The sequence below is a fragment of the Heterocephalus glaber genome, unplaced genomic scaffold (assembly GCF_053883595.1).
Source record: "Heterocephalus glaber isolate CG9 unplaced genomic scaffold, H.glaber_assembly_v1.0 deba00001457, whole genome shotgun sequence".
In the NCBI taxonomy this organism is placed as follows: domain Eukaryota; kingdom Metazoa; phylum Chordata; class Mammalia; order Rodentia; family Bathyergidae; genus Heterocephalus; species Heterocephalus glaber.
The window spans coordinates 424,643-446,541 of NW_028258305.1; the positions used below are offsets into that span (position 1 = coordinate 424,643).

The window sequence follows — 21,899 nt, forward strand, 5'->3', positions numbered from 1 at the left end:
TAGTAACCATTTGAACACTAAGGGAAAAGGAGAGGAATCAGAAATTACATCTAGTAGAAGTATAACCAACTTCAGGGTGGGGGTGGTTGGTTCCAGTGAACACAGTACAACTCCAGTTAGAATAAAAGCCATCTGTTTTGCATGACAACTCTATTCCCTAATATCAAATGGGTAGTAGTTGTGACATTGACCTTGTTTACATATGTGTATATGGAGGTAGTGTTATTCTGATTATTTCATATCAAAGTGATATGCCAAGCACAGATTTATCTGAAGAAGCTGGGATTTAGTGAATGAATAACTGTGGCTCTTAAGTTCTTCCTTATAGTCAGCAGCTGATAAATGATCTCATTTCTGTCCCTGATGATTCTTTCATTTATTCAAATGAATGCACTAGAGCGCTACTCAGGGTGTTTGAAGCAACTTCACTAGTATCTTGATTGGTCATGCAAGCAACATGTAGAGTTAGAAATTCTGCATACCACAGAAAACATCTTTTCTACTTTTAGTATTTTCCTGGTTTCATTTATTACACTTAAATTAAATATAGCTGGAATTTATTTTGGTGTCAGTAGTAAGGTAGGGCTCCAGCTTAATTATTTTCCTTTCAAATTGGTAGCCAATTATCTAAAAATCATGTATTAAGGATGTAATTTAAAAATGTGCACACGTTCAAAGCTATTAAAAAGAGTATTAATACAAATGTGGAAAAATTTTTAGTACATCTTTCTGTTTAGATAGTTTATTCTAATTAAGATGAATTCAAGGCTTAATGAGGACTTCTAAAAAATAAATTCAAGCAGGGCATGGTGGCACATGCTTGTAATTCCAGCACTCTGGGAGTCTGAGACAGGAGAATTATGAATTTGAGTTCAGCCTTGGCAAGTTAGTAATTTAGTGAGACCGTCTTAAAATTAAAAAAAAAAAAAAGAGCGGCTGAGGTTGTAACTTAGTGCAAAGGCTGTGGGTTCAACCCCCATTATTCTCCCATCCCTCAGTATTCAAGAACTAGGAAGAGACTTTTTTCTACCTACAAAAGTTTAAAGAGGGGCACTGAATTGAAGCTACTAAGAGGAATAAAGTGACTTGTATCAGAAATGTAGAAACAAATATTTTGCGATGTACATAGACAGAAGACTACTTATGACAAAATTATCTATATGCTGCCTTGTTTCTTGGGCATCTGTATACCTCTGGACTCTGTGAGTAGAATCATAATCATCTTTTTGCTTTGGCAAACACAATCCTAAATGATATAGTACAATTTTTGTTAGTGTTTCTCTATCTTCACTTTTTATTTAGCAAGGATCATTTTTTTAAATTTGAAAAGCATTACTAGAAATAAAGAATATTTTGAATGGTGAGAGCTAAAGAAGAAATGACAATAATTAAGACAGTAAAGTGTTTAGTGGAGAGGATAAAATAATTAGAGAAATGTAAGTTAGTGTACTGAATGACAGCTATTTTATTATGACCTGGATGTTAAGTGCCTGAATAGTCTGCACTTTGTTTTTGATAACAAACACACAAATAACCAGTAAAAGAGTTGATTTTAGAAATTTATTATTATTTTTTTAAAAAGCAACTTCCAGGGTTTGTCATTGTACAGGTTCAGCCCAGTCTCCCATAACATGGTACAGTGATAACTGATTTTTTATAACAATGACTCAGAGGCATTGAAGATCCATAACTGAATTATAACAGAAAAAGAAAGAGTTAGAAGAAGAGTTTAATGTTAAGTGCATTCAAAAATCATATTCTAATTCTTTTAAATTGGTTATCCAAGTATGATAATATAGCTGAGCTCAGATAACTAGAAAAGGTTCCATTCCCACCTGGTGTGCATTATCAGGCTTTTTACTGCATATATCTTTATATAGTTTGCAAACTAATTCAACCCATTTTACACAACATTACTTTTTTTTATTGAGTTGGCATTGGGCTGAAACTGTTGCTTATTTTCTTAAAATTATGATTGTTTTCTAGTTTCTGGATTGATTTCCCCCATCTGATGCCATGTTTGCAATTTAGTTTACATATAATATTTCAATATTATCTCTGCTCATTCTAATGAAATTTATAGTGAGATTACCTATGGCCAGATATTCAAGACTATCAATTAATTTGTACACCAGCTCTGTTTTATACCTTGATAAAAGAGAGACCTCATGTCTCAATGAAGTGTATACCATGCTCCTGGCAAGAAACTGTGAGCTGGTTGTCAACAGAGGGGACCACAGTTCCTAGCAAGGTTCTTATAAATGCTGTGCATCAAGGGTCTCGTCATTTTTGTAACTATTTGTACATTTATAAAGGCAATACAGCCATGGGAAAAACCAACAAGCACAGCTTGGTAGAATAACTGCCATGAAATATCACTGGCTTTATAATAATTTACTACAACTGTTCTTTTTATTCACACTGGATAGGAAATGCTTCCATCTAACACATGGAATATGAATATATACAACCAAAATTTGGCGTTTATAAAAAAAAGAGAGACTTCATAAGGACAATAACACAAGGGTTGAAAAAAATAATTTTGTGCAGTTTCCTGATCACAATAATATGTCTTCTCTCTTTTACAGGGAATGACACAGAATGGATGGATTTTTGTAAACCAGTTAAAGAATTCTCCTGCCTGTAATAGCCTAGTGTGAAAATGCACTGTATTACCTTGTTCATACAGTGTGTAGAGATTTCTCCTTAACTGTAATCCTGAATGACTATAGATGATGTGGTGGGTTGGTTTTAAAGACAAACCCTGCTAATTCTTTTCAAAATCATCATATATTTGCAGTTCTCTATTTCCTTGGAACACGCTGCCACACAACCTCATGGAAACTGCACAGGGCTTCTGAGTGATGTGCTGTTGAAATCTTGAATGTGCCTTTTCATAGGATGCTGCCATCTTGATGCACAGCAATATCAGCATCATGGCTTCAACTTTCTGGTAGTTGCACAAGTTACGTGGCAATGGTGTGAGTGGACTGTTTTGTACTGCCAGCAGTCAAAACAGTTGTCATGGGCTCAATGTCTCCATGGTATGAGCCCGGGAATCCATTCTAAGGAATGGTTTTCTGGGGCCCAGCAATGTCACTGCAGGTGGCTGAGACATGCCGGTACCTGCTTCATGAGGGACTATACTAAAGAATTAGCCTAAGTATTCTAAAAAATAGACAATGCAGCAGAGTTGGATGAGGGGGAGGGAGGCTGCTTTCATAAATTCTGAAAATTATCTCTGATTTTTAGCTCTGAGAAATCTGAGAGGTTCTCAGGCAATGGCAGCCATGTGAGAAAGGGAGGGCCTGAGGTACACTTGGAGAAGTGTCATTCTGGTGTTGGCCTTGCAGACCAATGCCTGTGGTCCTCCACTAGGGCACTCTCCTAGGTTTAGTCTCCTCTGACTGTACTTTTCATGCTGGTGGACTTCTCCATCCCCCTACACAATTCTTATGTATTTTAGCCTTCTGGGCGTCATCTCTCTCAATTCTTACTGATGAGTAGCAGGCCTTTAGACTCATGATTTGAGAGGATTATTGAAGAAATCATTGAGTGATTGGGGAATTATGCTGGAACTGATTAGCAATATCTGCATGGGCATAGGAATTTGTGTTAATGGAATACATGCCACATACCCTAATATTTCTGTTCTAAGGAAGATAAGAGAATAATGCTAGCTTGGTTGACTCTTGTGGGATCTTTGGAGACCAGAGTCCAAAGTACTAAGCTATTATATATTTCATATTCTGCTTTGTTTCAGAAAAGATTTAAGAATTTGAAGGATTTATGATAGGAAGTTTGGGGCCTGTGGAAAACTGAAGGTGATCATTTTGAGTAGGCTGGTATAGGAAGCCTTTGACAATGACCTCTGTTTATACCCATGGGTGATAAATCCCAATGGTTTAGCAAGTTATTCCTGGGATTTCTGATTAAATAGACTCAGAAAGATTTACAGGAATGGGGTAAGTCTCCAGCATGGTGAGGATTTCAGGCAGAGTGTTTCTATGTTTCATATCTGATGTACTTCCCCTTGCTTAGCAGCTGATATTATTTGTAAGTATATTGAAAAACCTAGGAGAAGTATATTTGCATCTATACACACATGCCTTTTTTGAAATTAATCAAATAAAAACACTTGGAGATATTTTTCTCATTATGTCAGGACCACCATCTCTTAGTTCTATCTAGACATCTCTGGTGTACACCTTTACCAAGAAAGAAAGAAAAAAAATCAGTGATATCATGTGGTAGGTGTTAATAAAGCTATTTTGGGAAGATCAATTCATATTTGTCTCTGGAAAACATGATCAGTCACTTTTCCATGTCTCAAGTGATTTACGCCAAAGCCAAATCTTGATTTTTAACATGAATCATTAATACCATTGCTCTTTGACAATGCCACTGTCTGTTGATTTAGGGGACTGTGTCTGGCCAAAGCCACCTCCTCTAGCTGCTGATGGCTGGTGGATTTTAGAAACTGTCTGATACTCCCATCAATACTTCCCTGTCAATGCACACAATTGTTTCACTTACACATCAACTTGGCAACATACCTTACCCATCAGTAAACACCCACTCCCTTCCTCACTTGGAAACTGGAAGAATTTGAAAGGAAAATGAGGCATACTTTTATACACCTGCAAATCCCAGAAGAACATCCTTTTGAATACTTGTCTGATTCGAGTTTCTTGACATCCTGGGTTTCCAAGCTCTTCCCAAGTTGTAGACGAAGGTTTCTCCCTTCCTGAGGGGTACATAGTGGGGAGGATTCTTCGGTTTCTGGGCCAAGGGTCCAGGGTCAAGTCATGGAAGTGGAGTGGAGGAGGGAAGGCAGCATTTAGAAACTGAACAATGTCACTTCTTACCCGACTCTGCGTTTCATTCTCAGAGAAATGATTTTCTTACTGGTCTCCATGAGACATAATCCTGTTGAGAACATCTTGGCAATTTCATCATCTCTGGAAACTGTTTAGAGGTGATGGCTGGCTGGCTATAAATGTGACTGTAGTTGCCTCATTATTTGTTTTCAGGCAATTAAAGAATTTCTGTTTTTTCCCGCTGATCACAGTGTCAGTATATTGGTGTTTCCAACCAATTTTTAAAGTATGTGAATGTCAGCGGGCTTAATCACCACTCATCCCCTCTAGATGGAAAGACTTGTTCTAACAGCACAGAGGAGCCTCCTCCTCAAAGTTTCTGAGATAGCCCAGAGCACAAACTTTGGGCTCTAGACAGAAGGCCTGGGAGGAGGTCGGGAGGGGGGCGGTGCCCTGTTGGGAGGTGGAGCCTGGGGAGGAGGAGGAAGGGTGGAAAGGGGGGATGGGAAAGGCGGGGTAGGGGCAGTGGGGGGCGGGGGAGGGCAGTGGGGAGCAGGGGGTGGGGGGGTGTAGATAGGGGCGGGGGGTGTCGATGTGGTGTGGTAGGCGTTGTTGAGCGGGTACTTGGCCGGCTGGGTGTTCTTGACTCTGGTGAAGTTGATACAGCGCCCCTAGGAGAGAACCAGGAGGACATGTGAGCAGAGGGCCGTACATCAAGGTAGGTGAGGACTGTGGTGAGTAGTTTGAAGGAAGAATAGAAAGCAGATATCCACGGGTGATACACAGCAGAACCTGACAACAGACTAGCTTTGTTTCCTTTGCCAGTGCAGACTATGCTGCACAATTACTTAGTAAAGTTCATTTTTTCCTGGAGTCTTTAATTCTTTTAGGGTGAGGATGACCTTAATTGGACATGCAGGGTCAAGCTGTGTCCAGAAGTAATCATATTTACCCTCAACAGCCATGCTACCTAGGTATGGTGACCAAGTATCCCCATTTCATAGATGAGGAAGTTGAGGCTCAGAAAAGTCCTTTCCCCAGACCACACAACTGCAAACAGACCCCAGAACACCTATTCTTCCTGCTGTAGTACATTGGTTTCTGAGGATGCTTTCCCAAATTTTATAAACAAAAATAACTTATTTCAGTTCATTTTAACTACACTCCTGGAAGCAGTAGAAAGTTGATATCATGAACTTCTCTTATGTTGTGGATCAAGGGTGCAGACATAGTTTGCAGTCTGAGTTTTCACAGAGGGTGTGCTCTTCAAAGGCTCCGGTGCATCTGCCCCCAGTATGGTCCTCTGACCCCTTCACCTGCCTGTGCCAGCAGGGAATTAAGGAGGCAGCTCTCCCTACTGAGGTGAAAAGGCACAAGTCAATCTAACTTACTCCTCGGGGCACAGGCTCTGTCTCAGTTTATCCTGCTCTTGGTCTGGGCCTAGGAGTCCCACTTCAAGATGCTCTGTACCTGTTCAGGTACTTTTATGTTCTTAAGAAACACACTTTGGGGGCATTTTGTTGCCAACCAGTCATGTACCCCAAATGCAGCTTCTCTCCCACTCTGCATAGACTCAGTGTGGAGTGGCCCCTGGAACCTGCACAGCAGACTCTTGAAAGTCCAGGTCTGAAACCAGCCTGTGGTCCTGTCTCCCCACGGCGCTCCTTCCTGCCCTCCCTCATCAGGCACTCAAAGCCTTCCACCCAACACTCCCTCTGTGAGGGAGAGTCTCCCCTCTTCATCCTCTCACCCTTCCCATAAGACCCTTCTCCTCACTCCAGGGCAGGGTATGGCCACCCTGAGGACTCCTGGTCTCCCTCAGTTTCCCAGACCTGTGGGACATCTTACTGCTGTCTATTGTGTGTCCAGGTTGCCTACAGAGTCCCCACTGCCAGCAGAGGCCAGGTGATGTCACACCTCTCTTCCTCTTTCTCCTTCTCCTGCTCAGATGTAACAGTTCATGGGTCTGGGGCTGGGGTGTGAGGCTGTTCCTGGCCCTTGACCTGAGACTGGATGCTCATCTGGCGGTGTTTAACCTGAGTGGGATCTGTCCAGAGAGTCTGGTTTCTCTTCTTTTGGCTTTTTGGGGAAGGGGCTGTGGGGGGAGGCAGTGGACTCTAGGGAACAATTAGCTCTAAGACAAAAGAGAAAGGTGAGTGTGTGATTTGAGACTTGGCTCAGTTGTGGGGAATGATGGAGTTACCACATCTCCCCACTCATCCTTCAAGCCATGAGTCAAGTTCCTTGTCCTATACTGGTCTTCCCCTGGTGACTCTGGCCTCCACTTATCCTTCCATTCCTGAATTCTCCAGTGACCATCTACACTGGACACGGCAGTCTGTGCACTGCAGTTGTTTTATCTATAAATGCCTTGCCTTCCTGGACAGATGAAAAATTTCTGCAAGGCAGTGGTCTTGATTTGTACTATGCTGTCCCACAACCCAAAGCCTCATGGGCTGCTTTGCATGGTAGGGAGACTCTGAATCAAAATAGAGTTGTTTGAAGTTGCTTGGGAAAAAGTAGGGACTTAGGCAACAAGAACAATAAACTGAAAATTCCTTTACAAGACTGCATTGCTCAGGGAGTATATTGGGGAAGAAGGACCACACCTGACTGGACTGCAGTTAGTTCAGGAGTGACGAGGCCCTGTGTAGATGCCAGAACCCCAGTTCTTCTGAGTTTGCATTTCGTGAGACTAACCCAGGACCTAACCTTATCAGGTTCTGATTGGGAGTCCAATAGCTACAGAAATAAGTTACCATCTTCTCTTTGCCTTATTCACAACTCCCAGCACAGGTGCCAGCTTTCAGGGTTTAAGTAGATTTTTGTAACCCAGTACTTGCAAATACCCATTCATCCAAGCAGCTCTCTTTTATAGCTTTGTAAATCTAAGCCTTGGTTACAGTTTATTCATGATGCTGAATAAACTTCTTTCCTTCAAGATGTTATAGCCTGCTGGTTGCCATCTGTGATAAATTCCTCAGCTCAGAGTTGGGATTTACTGTACTACCTATTCTGCCCTTCATTGCTAGACATCTGACTCAAACCAAGAGGCTCAAGAGATTTGTTTCCTTTAAAGAAGAAGGGAAATTCTGAGCCTAGGCAGAGGCCTGCTGGTGCCTGGGCAAAGGACCCTATCTGACTTCAGATCTCATTTACAGCTGGGCACTTGGCTGGATAAGGGAGGAGGCTAATTAGTATAGAAACCCATAAACTCCTTAGTGGAGTTGGGACTTTGCTGTTTTTACCAGAGGCTGTTGTGTCCACAGAAGACTCCAGCCTTCTTCTACCAATACTTCTGCTCATAACCTATAGTAGAATTCCTAAACCTTTTTAAAAAGGTCTGAAGGGATCCAAGAATAAAAGATGACCCCATATCTATCAGCTGAAGGTAGGATGCCGAGGCAGTGGGAGTCTGGGGGCTAGGGGAAAGGCTAGGAACCCCTTTCCTGCAGTAACAACCCAGGGCTGCACCTGCAAGGCTGTGGTTTATCACAGACTTCCAACCATTTCAGCAGAGGGCCATAGCCCAGAGCTCCCATAAACAGCTGGTGTGTGTGTGTGTGTGTGTGTGTGTGTGTAAGGGGCAAGTTCACAGGACCTGATTCCCTTGCTTGGTGGGACACTTCACAGTGTGACATGGGGGGGGTCATCACACTACCTGCCACTTATAGGCATTATGAAAATCATGTTGGTGAAGGGTCTGGAGCAGTGTCTGGCTCATAATGTTTGGTAAACATGTTTGAATCTAATGTTGTCTCTCTAGACAAGGAAGCAGGTGCTCAGACACAGTAATGACCTTGTCTACTGTAGACTTCCAGCTGGAGGTAGCATCAAGTGTTCTGACTTCCGGTTTATGGCTTTCTGAGTGGGATGCGGACGAGGGTGTCTACACTCCACAGCTGGCCTCTATAATAGAATTGGTAAGTAAAAAAAGGTAGCATGGCATGTGACTAAAGCATCCTCCAGAGCCTGCTTTCTTGTGCCCCACCTTCTTTCCTCTTGTTGCTATGGAACTTCTGTAACATTTCTTAGAGGACCCTCCCATAGTGCTTTGCACACACAGTTAATTGGTGATACAGTCACATGTACTCATCTTCCTGAAAAAAGGTGCAGACTCAGCATAAATGCAACCCTGGGACAGTTTACAGTAAGACACACTATCTTCATATGAGGGGTGGGGCTAAAATTAAATTTTTAAAAACCTGGAGCCAGAGGTGCCAACACAAACACCATAACACTTAGGCCATATAATTGGCCTAAAGATCAGTTTACACGACTTCATTTTTTACTTGCAAGAGGATAACAGAAAGGCCAGATGTGCTCTCTGTCAAATGTGCCAGTAAATCTACACCAGTGTTTGGTTAAAAGGTTGCTAGGATGATTGGAGCTCTCACTCCATAACACTGGTCTCTGTAACCCAGTTTAATTCTCTCCAGTATTGTTTTTGGGTGGTTTGATTCAGCTCCCAGATTTGGCTTTGACCTCAGTTTACCTTGCCTCCTTCTTTAGTAAACTATGAAGGCCAATTATTTTCAAATAGTAGCCACGAAACACTCTAGTAAAATTCTAAGATGAAGAGGCAATAATATCTTCTAATGAGAAGATTATCAGATATGTCCAGGCACATGATTTTCTTTATTTTCACAACTTCTGAGCTAAGTATCATTACCTTCACTGTACAGAAAGGAAACAAAGACCTCAAACCTATTTAAATAACTTGCCCAAGACTCAACAGGGATTAAATGAGAGTGGGATTAAAACCTAACTCTGCTTGCCTCAAAAACTCATCCTCTTTTGGGCCAGGGATTTAGCTCAGTGGTTTCACTGCCTGCTGTGCAAGCGCAACGACCCGAGTTCGATCCCCGGTACCAAAGAAAAAAACAAAACAACAAAACTCATCCTCTTTTTACTGCATTATCTTGAGTATCAACAAGAAATGCAAATAATTTCTTGAAATATTTGTAGATAGTACCACACAGTGTAGCACTTGGTCACAATCTATCTGCTGTTGATACAGCTGTTAAGAGGTTTTTCCAGAATGTAAATCTGCGCAGTCAATTCACTCTCCAGGTCAAAATTCTTCACGGTCTCCCTACCACCTTTAACATAAAATGCAAATACTGTATCTCCAATGCCACAGGCAGCCCTTGTGATCTGGTCCTTGCTTATACTTTTCACTTAATTTCTTGCTCTCTCACTGTAGGATGTCCAGCCTGGCCCATGCTAAACCCTCCATGAGCACTTGTTAAATGAAGAGTATAATGTAGCACTTGATACTCTTCTTCATAAGTTTCTCAGCATCAGAGTGCTCTGGAGTTGGTTGGTGAGCTTCTTCAAGGTGGCATTAGCATCCTTCCTCTTGAACCTAGTGCTGCTATAAAGATCTCAGGGTTCAAGTTTAAGTTAGCACTTCACAAGTGATGCTCATATACCTGTGGGTCTTTGAGGTGCAGCAAGCATTCATAGAAAGCTTGGATTTTCCCTGTAATGTTAGGCTCTTAAAAGTCCAAGGGTCCATTAAAATGGCTAAGAGCTTTAAGGATTCCTAAATTACCTCCTCCTGGCCTCTTTGAACATTTCTAGGATCTTGGGGAAGGAATGGTAAGGATCCTATGTGCTCCCTTTGGTTCCAGTATTTTAAATGTTAACGTGTTATCCTTAAAAAAAAAAACAACATTTTGGATTACTCTTTGACTAACTTATCAAAGGAAATTTTCCCTCTGCAAAATCCTTTGCCTAAATTGGAGATAATACATTCTGAAACTATTATGACACAGTTTGGATGAAAGATCTAGTTGAGCAGGTTTTGGCTTTTTCCCAGTTTTCAGCTGGGACACTAATGGTCCAGTGAGGACAGAGACAGGTGACTGGCAGTACGGAGCTGTGGGCCGCCCTGTGTTCTGGGCCAGTAGGTGGAGTTCTCTCTGGTCTGCCAGTCCCGTGCTCACTGTGATGCCTGGGGCAAGTCACTTTCCCTGTGGGCCTCACCGTCATCTGTAAAATAAAGCTGTTTCCTCAGATGGTGTCCAAGGGCCTTTTAGCCCTCATACTTTATGATTCCATCAAAATTTGAGTAGCTTTGGAACCCCTTATGTGGATACTTCGATCTGAATTCTTTTGGGTCAGCCAATTTGTACATCTTTTTATATTACTTAGGCTAAATCTTTGTATTGTATATTTTCCAGTTCTTCATTAGACTTCTGAGATATTAATAAAGTCACTTTCTGCTTTTATATTACCGTGGTGAGGATTCAAGCTTGCCTAGGAGTTCTGAATTTGGGTTTGTGGGCTGACAGGGCAGATGTGAGCAGAGATGTGGGCTGATTGTGTGCAAAGGAGTTGCCAGTGGTGAGCTCATGTGTGCTGAGTGTTAGGAAACATCTGTTTGGGTATCATTCACGCTCAGTGGAGAGGGAGCTGGCCTTCAGAGATGGTTACAAATATGCCATGGCTCCCACAGATTAAACTAAATAGTTTCCTATAAACAGAGGTCATTTAAGGAAATTGGATTTCACAGGAAGAATACTAAAATAATCAAATGGAAACAAGTATAATATACATGCCAGGTTTCCTCTGACAAATATCTTTATTCTCTGGCCTAGTTCTTCCATTGATTGTCTTCTTTGGAAGGTTGTACGTATTTCTTAAGGTACCAATGGATTAGGTTCCTAGAGTTTGTTGAGAAATTAGTTGTTCAGAATGAGTTGTTCAGAGGGGCATGGTTCCTAATTTAAATCACTCTTGTAAGGGGGGGGGTGTGGTGGTTCCCAGGCAAGACCCCAAAACTCATTTGAATATTGAAGGTAACTGATGTAATCAGCTGAAGTTTGTGCTCCAGTGAAGAATTAGACATATGACCAATGAAAGGATGGAGGGCTGGATTGGATGACTTGATAATACCTTCTCACCCGTATGTGACTTAATTCATTGTCCTTTGAATTGCCCTTTTGACAAACAATTTCTGAGTGCCAGCTATGCCCTGCAGACCTCAGAAGGTGCTGCAGACAGTGATGAGCAAGGCCTTAGGTCCTTGCCCTCATGAAGAATATAGTCTAGAGGTGGGGACAGACAGTAGTCAAATGATCTCACAAACAGATGGACACCAGCAACCATATTTGTGATCTGTGACAGTGACCTTGGCCATGGTTGAGGAACAGAGGTAGATACCTAATCTGAGGAAGGCTAATAAGGTTCTCCCTGCTGGGAATGTGGAATGACCACTGAGTGACAGGAAGTCAGTCAGTTAGAACTGACCCTTTTTTTTTTTTTTTTTTGGTACCGGGGATTGAACTTGGGTCCTTGCACTTGTGCAGCAGGCAGCGAAACCACTGAGCTAAATCCCCAACCCAGAACTGACCCTTTGAATTGAGGGAAAGTAAATGGAAACCGGGAAACAGCTGTCTTCAGCCATAGCCAGAGAGAAGCAGAGACAGTTCTGATTCTATTTCTGAAAGATCTTTCCTATGCATTCATTCCTCTCCTTACTGTCACTCATCTCCTATTACTGGGGCTGCCAAATAAACTGGTCTTCCTGTCCCCAGCTTTTGCCTTTTACATTCATATTTTGGTTTCAATATAATATATATATTGCACTTATAAATAAAAATGTGTATATACACACACACATATATACATCTGTATGTACATGTAAATAGAAGGGTACACATAAAATGTACATATGAAATGCATGCACACAAAGTTATCTTCCTGATTAAACATTTAATGCCCCTATCTTCTACAGGATAACATCTAATGTCTTCAGCACAAACTGCTGGCCCCTACTCCTCTTGCGTTTCTCTCAGTTATCTCATTTCCTTTTCTTTGAACGCTACACTTCAGCATTGGTCCATCATTTGAAATGAACCCAACATACTCTGGATTTTCTCATGACAGCATTCATGTCATAGGCCCAATTCTATGACAGAGACAAAAAAGTGCTGACTCTTGCCTTGCTTCCCCCCACCCCCCAAGCTGGAGCCAAGGGCTGGGGGAAAGGTGAGTGGGGAGTGGTGAGGCTGGGATCCTTCTTGCTCCTTTGCTCCCCTCAAACTTGGCTCATCTATAAATCTCGTATTGTAGCCTGCCTTTTATGTGCTGTCCCTGGAAAAGGATCCAGGGTCAACTCTCTGGGTTACTGGATTCATTCTGCTGACACACACACTGGCACACGCTCCATAATCATGTCTCTGGATGCCAAAACTAAGGGGAAGATGAAAGCATGAAGGAAATATTTGGTAACATGAGGAAACCAGAAAAACGAAGGGAAGGGTAGAACTAAAAATGGTATATCTTTAGTGGGGCGTATACAAACATAAGACTTGTCAAGAATTATCACTGAGATAGGACTTAACAATAAATCCTTTTTATCTGATTATAAAAATCTATATTTGTTGAAAATTTGGAATATGCTCAAAGGAAGGAGGAAGAATTTTAAGCAACAGTATTTAGAATTCACATTTCTGTGAGTGTGGCATAATGGCATGGATTGGGGCACCATCTTATTTAACGCTCTCTAATCCACAATTAGGATGAACATTTTGTGTTTATCTTTTTCAGACTCCCCCTTACTGGTACATATATTTACAAAAATGGGATCATCCGGTATAAAAATTTAAAAACAATATGCTATGACCTTTTTTCTTTTGCCATTTTCAGTTGTTGCATAATCTTCTATCACACGGAAGCACCAAAAGCAGTTATTGAACTCTTTATTGTCGAGCATAATGATTTTGTCTCTATTATAAACAATGCTGTGATGAAACTATTCATATAAATATTTTCTTATATCCATCAACAGTTTTAGGACAATTGTTTAAGGCCGAATTGCTGGGTCAAAGTTTATGCCCATTTAAAATGTTTTGACAATATATCGTCAAATTTTCTTCTATAAAAGTGATATTTATTTGTAGACCCAACGCTATTTTATGACAATTTTTATTTCCCTACAGTTTCAATTATAGTTTTATAATGAAAAGTTCTGCCAATTTATCTGTCAGAAGGAATTGTATTATCACTTCCATGATGGCTGTTTTATTACTTGAGGAAAAATAGTACTTACATACATGCACATTAAACCTTTGAACTTCCCCTTTAGTGACTTGCCTGATCACACACTTTGCCCACTTTTCTACTGAGTTTTTGACCTTTTCTTATTGATTTTAAGAAGGAGCTCTTTCTACAGTAGTGATGAAACTTTGCTTATGTAAGTTATTTTTTCCTTTGGCTTGTAATTTGTCTTGTAATTTGGTTGTGGTATTTTTTGATGTACAGGAGAGTTAAACATTTTTGTGGGGGTGGCCATCTATATCAATTCATAGAGTCTATTTTTAAGTGCATTAGGAAGGCCTTCATTATTCTGTTTTTTCTCATTATTCTATGTTTATAGAATGTAGACTCTAAGAGCCAAACTACTAAGATTCACAACCTGTGTTACCTTGAACAAATTAACCTCTGATTCCTTATCTGTAAATTTTCTCTACAATGAGATTCAATAACTGCTTCTATCTCAGGAGATTATTATTAAGATTAATTGAGATTATGAATAACTTTGAACAGTGTCTGACACATAAGAGCTCCCAGTAAATGGTTTTTTTTTTTTTTCTTGTCCTGGGCATCGAACTCAGGATCCTGTGCCTGCAAGGCAGGCAGCAGAACCACTGAGCCAAACCCCCAGCCTTAGTAAATGTTAATCATAATCATCTGAAATAATTTGGTATAAGGTAAGAGATGCAAATTTAAATTTATTTCATCTTTTTCTAAATGGTTAGCTAATTGTGCCAATACCATCTACCATCTTCCAACTGATTTAACATCAGCTTTATTTTATAGTAAATTCTCATTAGTTCTTGCATTTGTTTTTGGGATCTTGATTCCATTTTTCTGATGTGTCTGTGTATATACAAAGCAGCAGAGTTCCAATTATTAGAGTCTCATCATAAGTTTTAATACTGGTATTATGAGAATTTTCATTTTCAAGATTATCTACACTACTCATCTGTTTATTCTTCTACTTTAATAATTCAGAATAATGTATCATGGATTAAGTTGAAGAAAGTGGACTTTTATATTGTAATGTTTTCTCACTCATCAACAGGACATTAAAAGGAAAAAAATTGTGGTTTTCTGTATTAAGTACAGTCTGCTTTAAAAAAATTATTCCTAGACTTCTCTTATTGCGATTGTAAAGTTAAATTTTTTCTATTTTAATATTGTAGTCTTAGTATATTTATTTTATATCTGACTCTGTCACTGTTTTTTGTTGATATAGTTTAGTTTTAAGATTTCTAATAGTTATCTCACTATTTTTTCATATTACACAGATTAAAATGGTCAAAATTTTGTTAGTAATAGAAGCAAGGTCAGATGTCTTTATCTTATTCTAGTCTTTAGTGGAAATGCCATTAGTATTTAAAAAATAAAATAGTTTAGATACCCTTATATTAAAAATATCTTTTAATTTCTTGTTTGAGTTTAAAAAAACTAAAAAATCAAAGTATTTTTTGATATAAAACAATATAATAATGATATTTTATTTATTTTAAGGAAATAATTTTCTATTTGTGGTCAATTTGTAGTTTTAAAAAACAATGTATTAAAATTTATCAACTATCTTTTTGATATCAATCAGGATCATTACATTTTTCTCTATTTTGATCTATTAATGTGATAAATGCTATAGTAAAAACTATCTGCTTATATCTGAGATAAACCGAAAGGTTCTGAAATCAGTAGTTATCTTTGATTTAGGATTGTTGCATGCGCCTCATTTCATAGGTAAGATTGGTCATTTTATTTTGGTGGTGTACTATTTTGCTCTCAAAATTATATTTATATCACAAAACAAATTGGGAAGATTTTCATCTTTTAATATGCTCTATATTTCTGAAATAGCATAAGAATTAGTTGTTCATTAAAAACAGAGAGTTTTCTCAAAAAAAATTTCTAAACATGCTGTTTTTCTAGAGTGCAGCTTTTTGAAGCCTTTAAAAATTATCATGAAAAGTATTGACCTATTCAGGTTTTGTACTTTTTCTTGAGTCTCTTCTCTTAATTAAGTACACAGGAAATTCTTATAGGGAAAGGAATCTCCTTACTTGAGATAATATATTTCATCATTCTTAGTAATATATATATATATATATATATATTTATTTATGTGTTCTGGTATTTCCTTCAAAGAAGTTTTAAAGGTTTATTTCTCAGTTTTATGTACTGATTTGCTTTATTTTCATTAAGTTGTTCTTACAGTCACAGATTCCTCACTTCTGATTTTTGTAATTTGTCTCATATTCTTTTCTATGCTTTAACTGATGCTTACCTCATGTTTTAATTTTCTCCTCTTTAATAATGGAAGAATTTAAGAGATGGTTTTAAAAAATCCTACAAGTTTTTATTGTTGTGTTCCAATTTTCATTATTTTTTAGAATTCCAGAAAATTGAAACTTTGATTTTTTTTTAGACCCAACAGTAATTTATGGGTGTGTTATAAACCTTCTAAGTGCTTTTTTTTTTTTTTGGCACCGGGGAATCGAACTCGGGTCCTTGCACTTGCGCAGCAGGCGGTGAAACCACTGAGCTAAATCCCCGGCCCCTCTAAGTGCTTTTTAAAAAAGAAGAGATTCATTCCTCATTGCTAACTTCCAATTTTATTTTTTTGTGTGATGATAGGAAAACGTGGCTTCTAAAAATCAGTCTCCTTTTTTTCAGGTTTTCTTTGTGGCTTAAGTTATAGTCAACTTTTACAAATTTTAAAAATTATTTGAATTCTTTATTTGAAGGGTGCTATTAATAGACTCCTCATTAATCATTTTTGAGTTGATTAAAGCCTCTGTATCTTTTATTTTTTCATCTGCCTGATTGAATGAAATCCAAGGGTGGTATAGGTTTATCCTTCAATATTTTACCTAATTATATTTGCTTAAATTTTACTTTGCTATTTTAATCATTGAGCCACCCAAGAGTAGCAGGGAGGAGCTTCTCTCCGAGAACTGGGCAGAGGGAATTCCTTCTGGTCCAAAGATTTCTCACTTCCTGCTTGGGGTGGTAACTTTTCTACAAAGATGGCTGCCCTCAATTCCTTCCCTCCTGTATGCCATGCCACTCTCTCCATGATGAGAAGGAGTCTATGCCTCTACTCCCTTAAATCTGTGTTGGCTTGTGATAGTTTGGAATAATGGAAGATGACGGATATGTTTGTTAGCTTTGAGCTCAACACTAAGAGACCTGGCAGTTTCTGCTTCCTGGTTTTGGTGCCCTGAGCCTCCAGGGAAGGAGTCCAAATTTCTCTACTGAAGACAGTGGCCATATGGAAGATCCTTGAAGGGCACACAGGTGAATGAAGAAGCCCTCTTGGATGTCTAGTCATCCACCTTCTCATGACTTCAGCTCTAGCCACCATCTGACTGCAACCTTGTGAAAGACCTCAAATAAGAACTATCCAACAGAACCTAGGCTGGGGTAAAACACAGGAAATCATGGCTGAAGTCACATGTTTGAGCGGTTTATTATGGAACAGTACTGAAACCAGTAGCAACTCATCTCTTTGCCTAGTAGGTTCCTTCATGGTTTGTGGAAGCTGGGTATAGAAGTTGTTGTAGGTTTCCTTCCTTCCTCTCTCCCTCCTTCCCTCCCTTCCTTCCTTCCTTTTATCCTTCAATTTTCTTTTTCTTTTCTTTCTTTTTTTTTTTGAGTCTGAACTTTGCTTTTCCCAAAGGTGCTGCTAAGGATTCAGATCTGTGCTTGACCAGCTAGGACTTTATACCACTAGATCTATGGGCCTCTTGGAGAAAGTAAGATCACCTGATGAAAGAAAGATAGAACCTCAAAGATAACTACCAGAAATTTCCTTTGCTGTTCTCCTGTTGTTACCCCACAGTATTAATTGTGAGATGCAGGCTGTTATGGTGCTGAGAAGGCTGAGCTGAGAGAGCACTGAGAAGATGATGCAAAATTGAAGTGTTTTGCCTTTTTGTACAATTGTGGGAGCTTACTCTTTTAGGCTGGGGCTGTGATGTTCTACTACCTACTCCCTTGCTTCCAGTGGGTAGCTCAAGGTTAAAAGTCTCTCTTGACTCTGCAGTCAGGGGAAATACATATGCTTAAATTGCGAAAGCCTTAAAAGATATTTTAATATTGACAGAGAGGAAGCACTGTTAAGATAGAGTAGTCTTGTACTCTGAATTGAATGGGGGTGAAGGAGCTCTGTCCTAAGGTTATATGAAAGGCTGTTAAGTGTCTAACCTATGCCTAAAGTTAAAATTAATTGCTTCTCATATAAATAAATGTATTAATAAATCTAAACTGAGAAGGATTAATTCTGATTGAAGACCAATAAGCCACTGTAGCCAACGAAGACAGAAACTGATTGAATGACACAGTGATTATTTTACAAGTGAAACCTTGTCTCATGGTTAAACCTCCACTTTAAATTTCTTTATACATCTCTGTGGACTGTTAAATTTGTATTTGTTTAGTTCTGAGAAAGCTGAAAAAATAGAGGTAAAATAGGACTGGAGAGAGGAAATGCAGGAAAAGTGACCAGGTAGCCAAAGTACTGCCACTAAACAGGAACTGGATCTAAAAATTCAGACTGTTCAGGGTAGTGGCACAAGGACTTACATAGATACGTTGGGTAGAGGTGGAATAGGTTGATATCATTTGTTCATTCAAGAAGTAGAAAATTATGCTGAATGGTGACTGAGGTGCATCCTGAACACTGTTTCTTAGCTTTGCTCTTCTAAAAACCAGCCACTGGCACTCTGACCATCTTTTCTTCATTGGTAACATAAAGCCTAGTGTATGCTCTCAGGGTCCTGCCAAGCAGTGTAGCAATTACTTCTCCAGACAGCCTGGTTTTAATCGACATTTTGGATGGTTCTCAGCAATACTATTGCTTTAATGCACTTTTCTAAGATTTTAAAAAAAAACACTGTGGTATGGTCATGCTGAATGAGTTAAAGTCGGATCCAGCATAAACTAATTTTATTCACTCTTCCTTTTCTCCTTTTCTGTCTCTCCCTGTTAACAATCTGGAGGATGTTTTTTCCTGTCCTCATCCATGTCTCTAGTTAAGTGACTCTAACTCCTTAGAATCATCATAGTGTAGCTTTTCTATTTATTATTTTATTTATGTTGAGGTATCTGCCTTAAAAAATTGGTGCCAGAAGATAAACTGTCTAAAATTGCTTGGCCAAGAGCATTATTTAGCTTGGATGTGAAAATGTAAAATTATGAAATTATTTATTCATCTGGTGCATAGCTCAAACCTCATCACACTCCATACATAAAAGTCATGGTGAAGATTTGTTTTCTTCTTTTGCACAATGTGAAGAATACCATCTTCAGGATGAGTTCGTTCCTATGCCTGTAACTGTCAAAGAGCTTTCCTTAAAGTGGAAATAACACTAATTTTAGAAAAAGAACAATTTTGTTTGCTTTTGTGAATTCTATATTATTGCCAGTGAGTGGCTCTGTTACAGACTGAATGTTTTTGTTCCCTCAGACTCATATGCTCAAACCCCAAATCCCAATAAGATGGAATAAGATGAGGACATGAGGGCAGAGTCTTCATGGTGGGGTTTGGTTCCCTTAAAAGAAGAGACAGCAGAGGGCTTGCTGTCTTTCTCCCTGTGGATGCGTGCAGGAAAGGCAGTGTGAGTACACAGGCTGGAAGAGAGGGCTCATCAGAACCTGACCATTCTAGCATGCTGGACTTGGATTTCTAGCCTCCAAGACTATAAGAAAATAAAAGTCCATTGTTTAAGCCACCCTGTCTATAGTATTTTATTAAGACATCATGAGCAGACTGAGACAGGCACCCTAAATGGGTATGTATCCATTAGATTTCAGTACCTCTCATGCATTGCTTGTCCATCCATGACACTGGCCAAGCTTCTCGCTCATGTATACTCATTTGAGGGACCAGTTGCTTGATATAAGGGTAAAAAGTTTCATACTAATGACAAGTACCATTCACCAAGTCCTCACACTGTGCCATGCTTGGTACTAGTTGCTCTGTATACATTATCTTCTTTGTCCTTCTAGTAGTCTGTTGGTTAATATTATTATCCTGACTAAGAAGGTAGAAATAGACTTATAAAGGATAAAGGAATAGTTCGGCATCTTGTTGAATGAAAAAGTAGAGATTTAAATCCAGGTCTCTTTAAATTTTATAGTCTTGAAAGCAGTGTGTACTTTTAGATTGGAATGAATCTAGGGTACAATGAATCAAGAAACATAGTCATTTAGAGTTGGCCACCAGTAATATGATGCATTTGAGAATTTGCTTTGGGTCCCAACAGTTCTTTATTCCCACCATTCCCTTTCAGCTTTCCATGCCTCTATTTCTTCTTTCCTCAGAATTTCAAGGCCCTCTAGCCAACCTTCCTAGAGAAGGGCCTTGGGAACTCCTATCCCTCCTTGCAATCAAAACTTGCTTGTTCTTGTTCCTCCTCTCATAATTCTCTGTGCTTTCTAAGTGGCAAATTTCTAATCTGATCCATGAGCTGGATGTACTATGGTGGTTTATTTCTTCATTGTCCTGATCTTTCCCTGGACACAAAAGTATGCCGGGACAAGGATGGATAATTGTCTCTTGTATTCATTTCTAGTTTCTTTAGCAGTGGAACCTAAATCTCACTGGACATACGATCATCTAGTAAGGACTAAATCTCCCAGCCTCTCTTTTATAAAGTGGTTCAAGAGACAGTAAATGATGTTGAAAGACCCGACCTAGTTGGTGCATGAACTGCAGATGGGTATAGCTTCTTTTGCATCAAAATGTGGCCATAATCTATATTCTGGCAAGTTGGTGTGAGCAGAAGTAATATGCATAATTCTAGGCTCTGCCTTAATAGGAAGTGGCATATCCTCTTCCTTCTGATTCTTGAATTATGAAGATGAAGACCACTCTAGAGGTGGTGGAGAAATAAGACAGAAGCAGCCTGGGCCACTGGTAGTATGGAGCCACCATATTAACCCTGGGCAGCTTATTCCCAGAGGCTACTTGTGTAAGAAAAGAAGTTCTAACTTGCTTAAATTTATAGTATTTTGGGCTTTTGCCAGAATAGCTGATCCTCTAATAAAAATAATGCAACTCAAGAAAGGAACCTTGTTGGGCAGGGATTTAGCTCAGTGGTGCCTCCCTTGCAAGTGCAAGGTCCTGAGTTCGATCCCCCGTGCTGGACAAAAAAAAAAGAACCTTGAAAAAATGGTGTTTTATTCTAAAAGAGTGCCCTCAGTGCTGGGCATCTGGAATGCTGTGGCAGGCTATTCTGGCAACACTCTGGGAGTAGGCATTGGGGTACCTCTTAATTTTAACCAGGTATTTGGCCTCCCACTTTAACTTTAAATAGGTGATTCCTGCCCCAGTCATCCTCATGGAACCCTTTAAATATTTCCTGGATTTGTCCACTTTTCAGGTAAAGGCTGCTATGATTCTGCCAGAATGGCTCTTACATTGAAATCAAGGGAAGGCAGTAATCAAAGCTCTGAACTATCATGGCTGATGTTTGCAATTGGTCAATCAGAGAAGTGGAAAACTTACAGTGCACAAAATATGGGATTCATTTAGGAGTAAAAAGCATGAATTTAAGTTATCCAACCTCAAAATTGTTTTCAGGCCTCCACTGGACCCCAATACTCTTCTCAATTATGAAACTATGTATAGTTGGACCTAAAATGAGACTGTGATCCAGTATGAAAATTCCCATGATGTAGGAAACACTTCACTAATTTAATATTTGTGATACTTTTCTCTAGGCTGTTCTGTATAATCTGGAAAGAAATGGCTTATTATACTCATTTAATAAGATCATAAAAGGAATTTTAAACAGAAGAAGTGTACCTTAAATCCTTTGGAGAGAAGGTGTAAAATTAAAGCCTTTTTAAAATTAGAAATAAAGGATGTTACTATTTCCTAATTAATTTTATTTGTTCATTAAAAGTGGGATCAGAAGACAGCTCCACTTTAAGAGGCCATGAGTGGCCTTACTATGGCACTTCAGTTCTTTCTATTTAAACAATCCTTCCTAGTTTTTAAAGTCCTCACCAGGATGGTTCAAGAGTGCCTCTGCAGGT

The 21,899-nt window shown here is 39.3% G+C and overlaps 1 protein-coding gene across 2 annotated transcripts in view; it reads right to left on the reverse strand.

The window, feature by feature from the left end:
• The window catches only part of Antxr1 (ANTXR cell adhesion molecule 1), a 311,693-nt gene that overhangs the window by 70,765 nt on the left and 219,029 nt on the right, over positions 1-21,899 (reverse strand). The window contains exon 18 of one of the 2 annotated variants that reach the window (XM_004849931.3): positions 1,547-5,491. The exons of the other annotated variant lie outside the window; for it this stretch is intronic. Within the exon in view, the coding sequence (XP_004849988.1) occupies positions 5,231-5,491 (261 nt within the window). The 3' untranslated portion in view covers positions 1,547-5,230. Of the gene's footprint in view, positions 1-1,546; positions 5,492-21,899 lie in introns of those variants that run through there. 2 annotated transcript variants of the gene reach the window in all.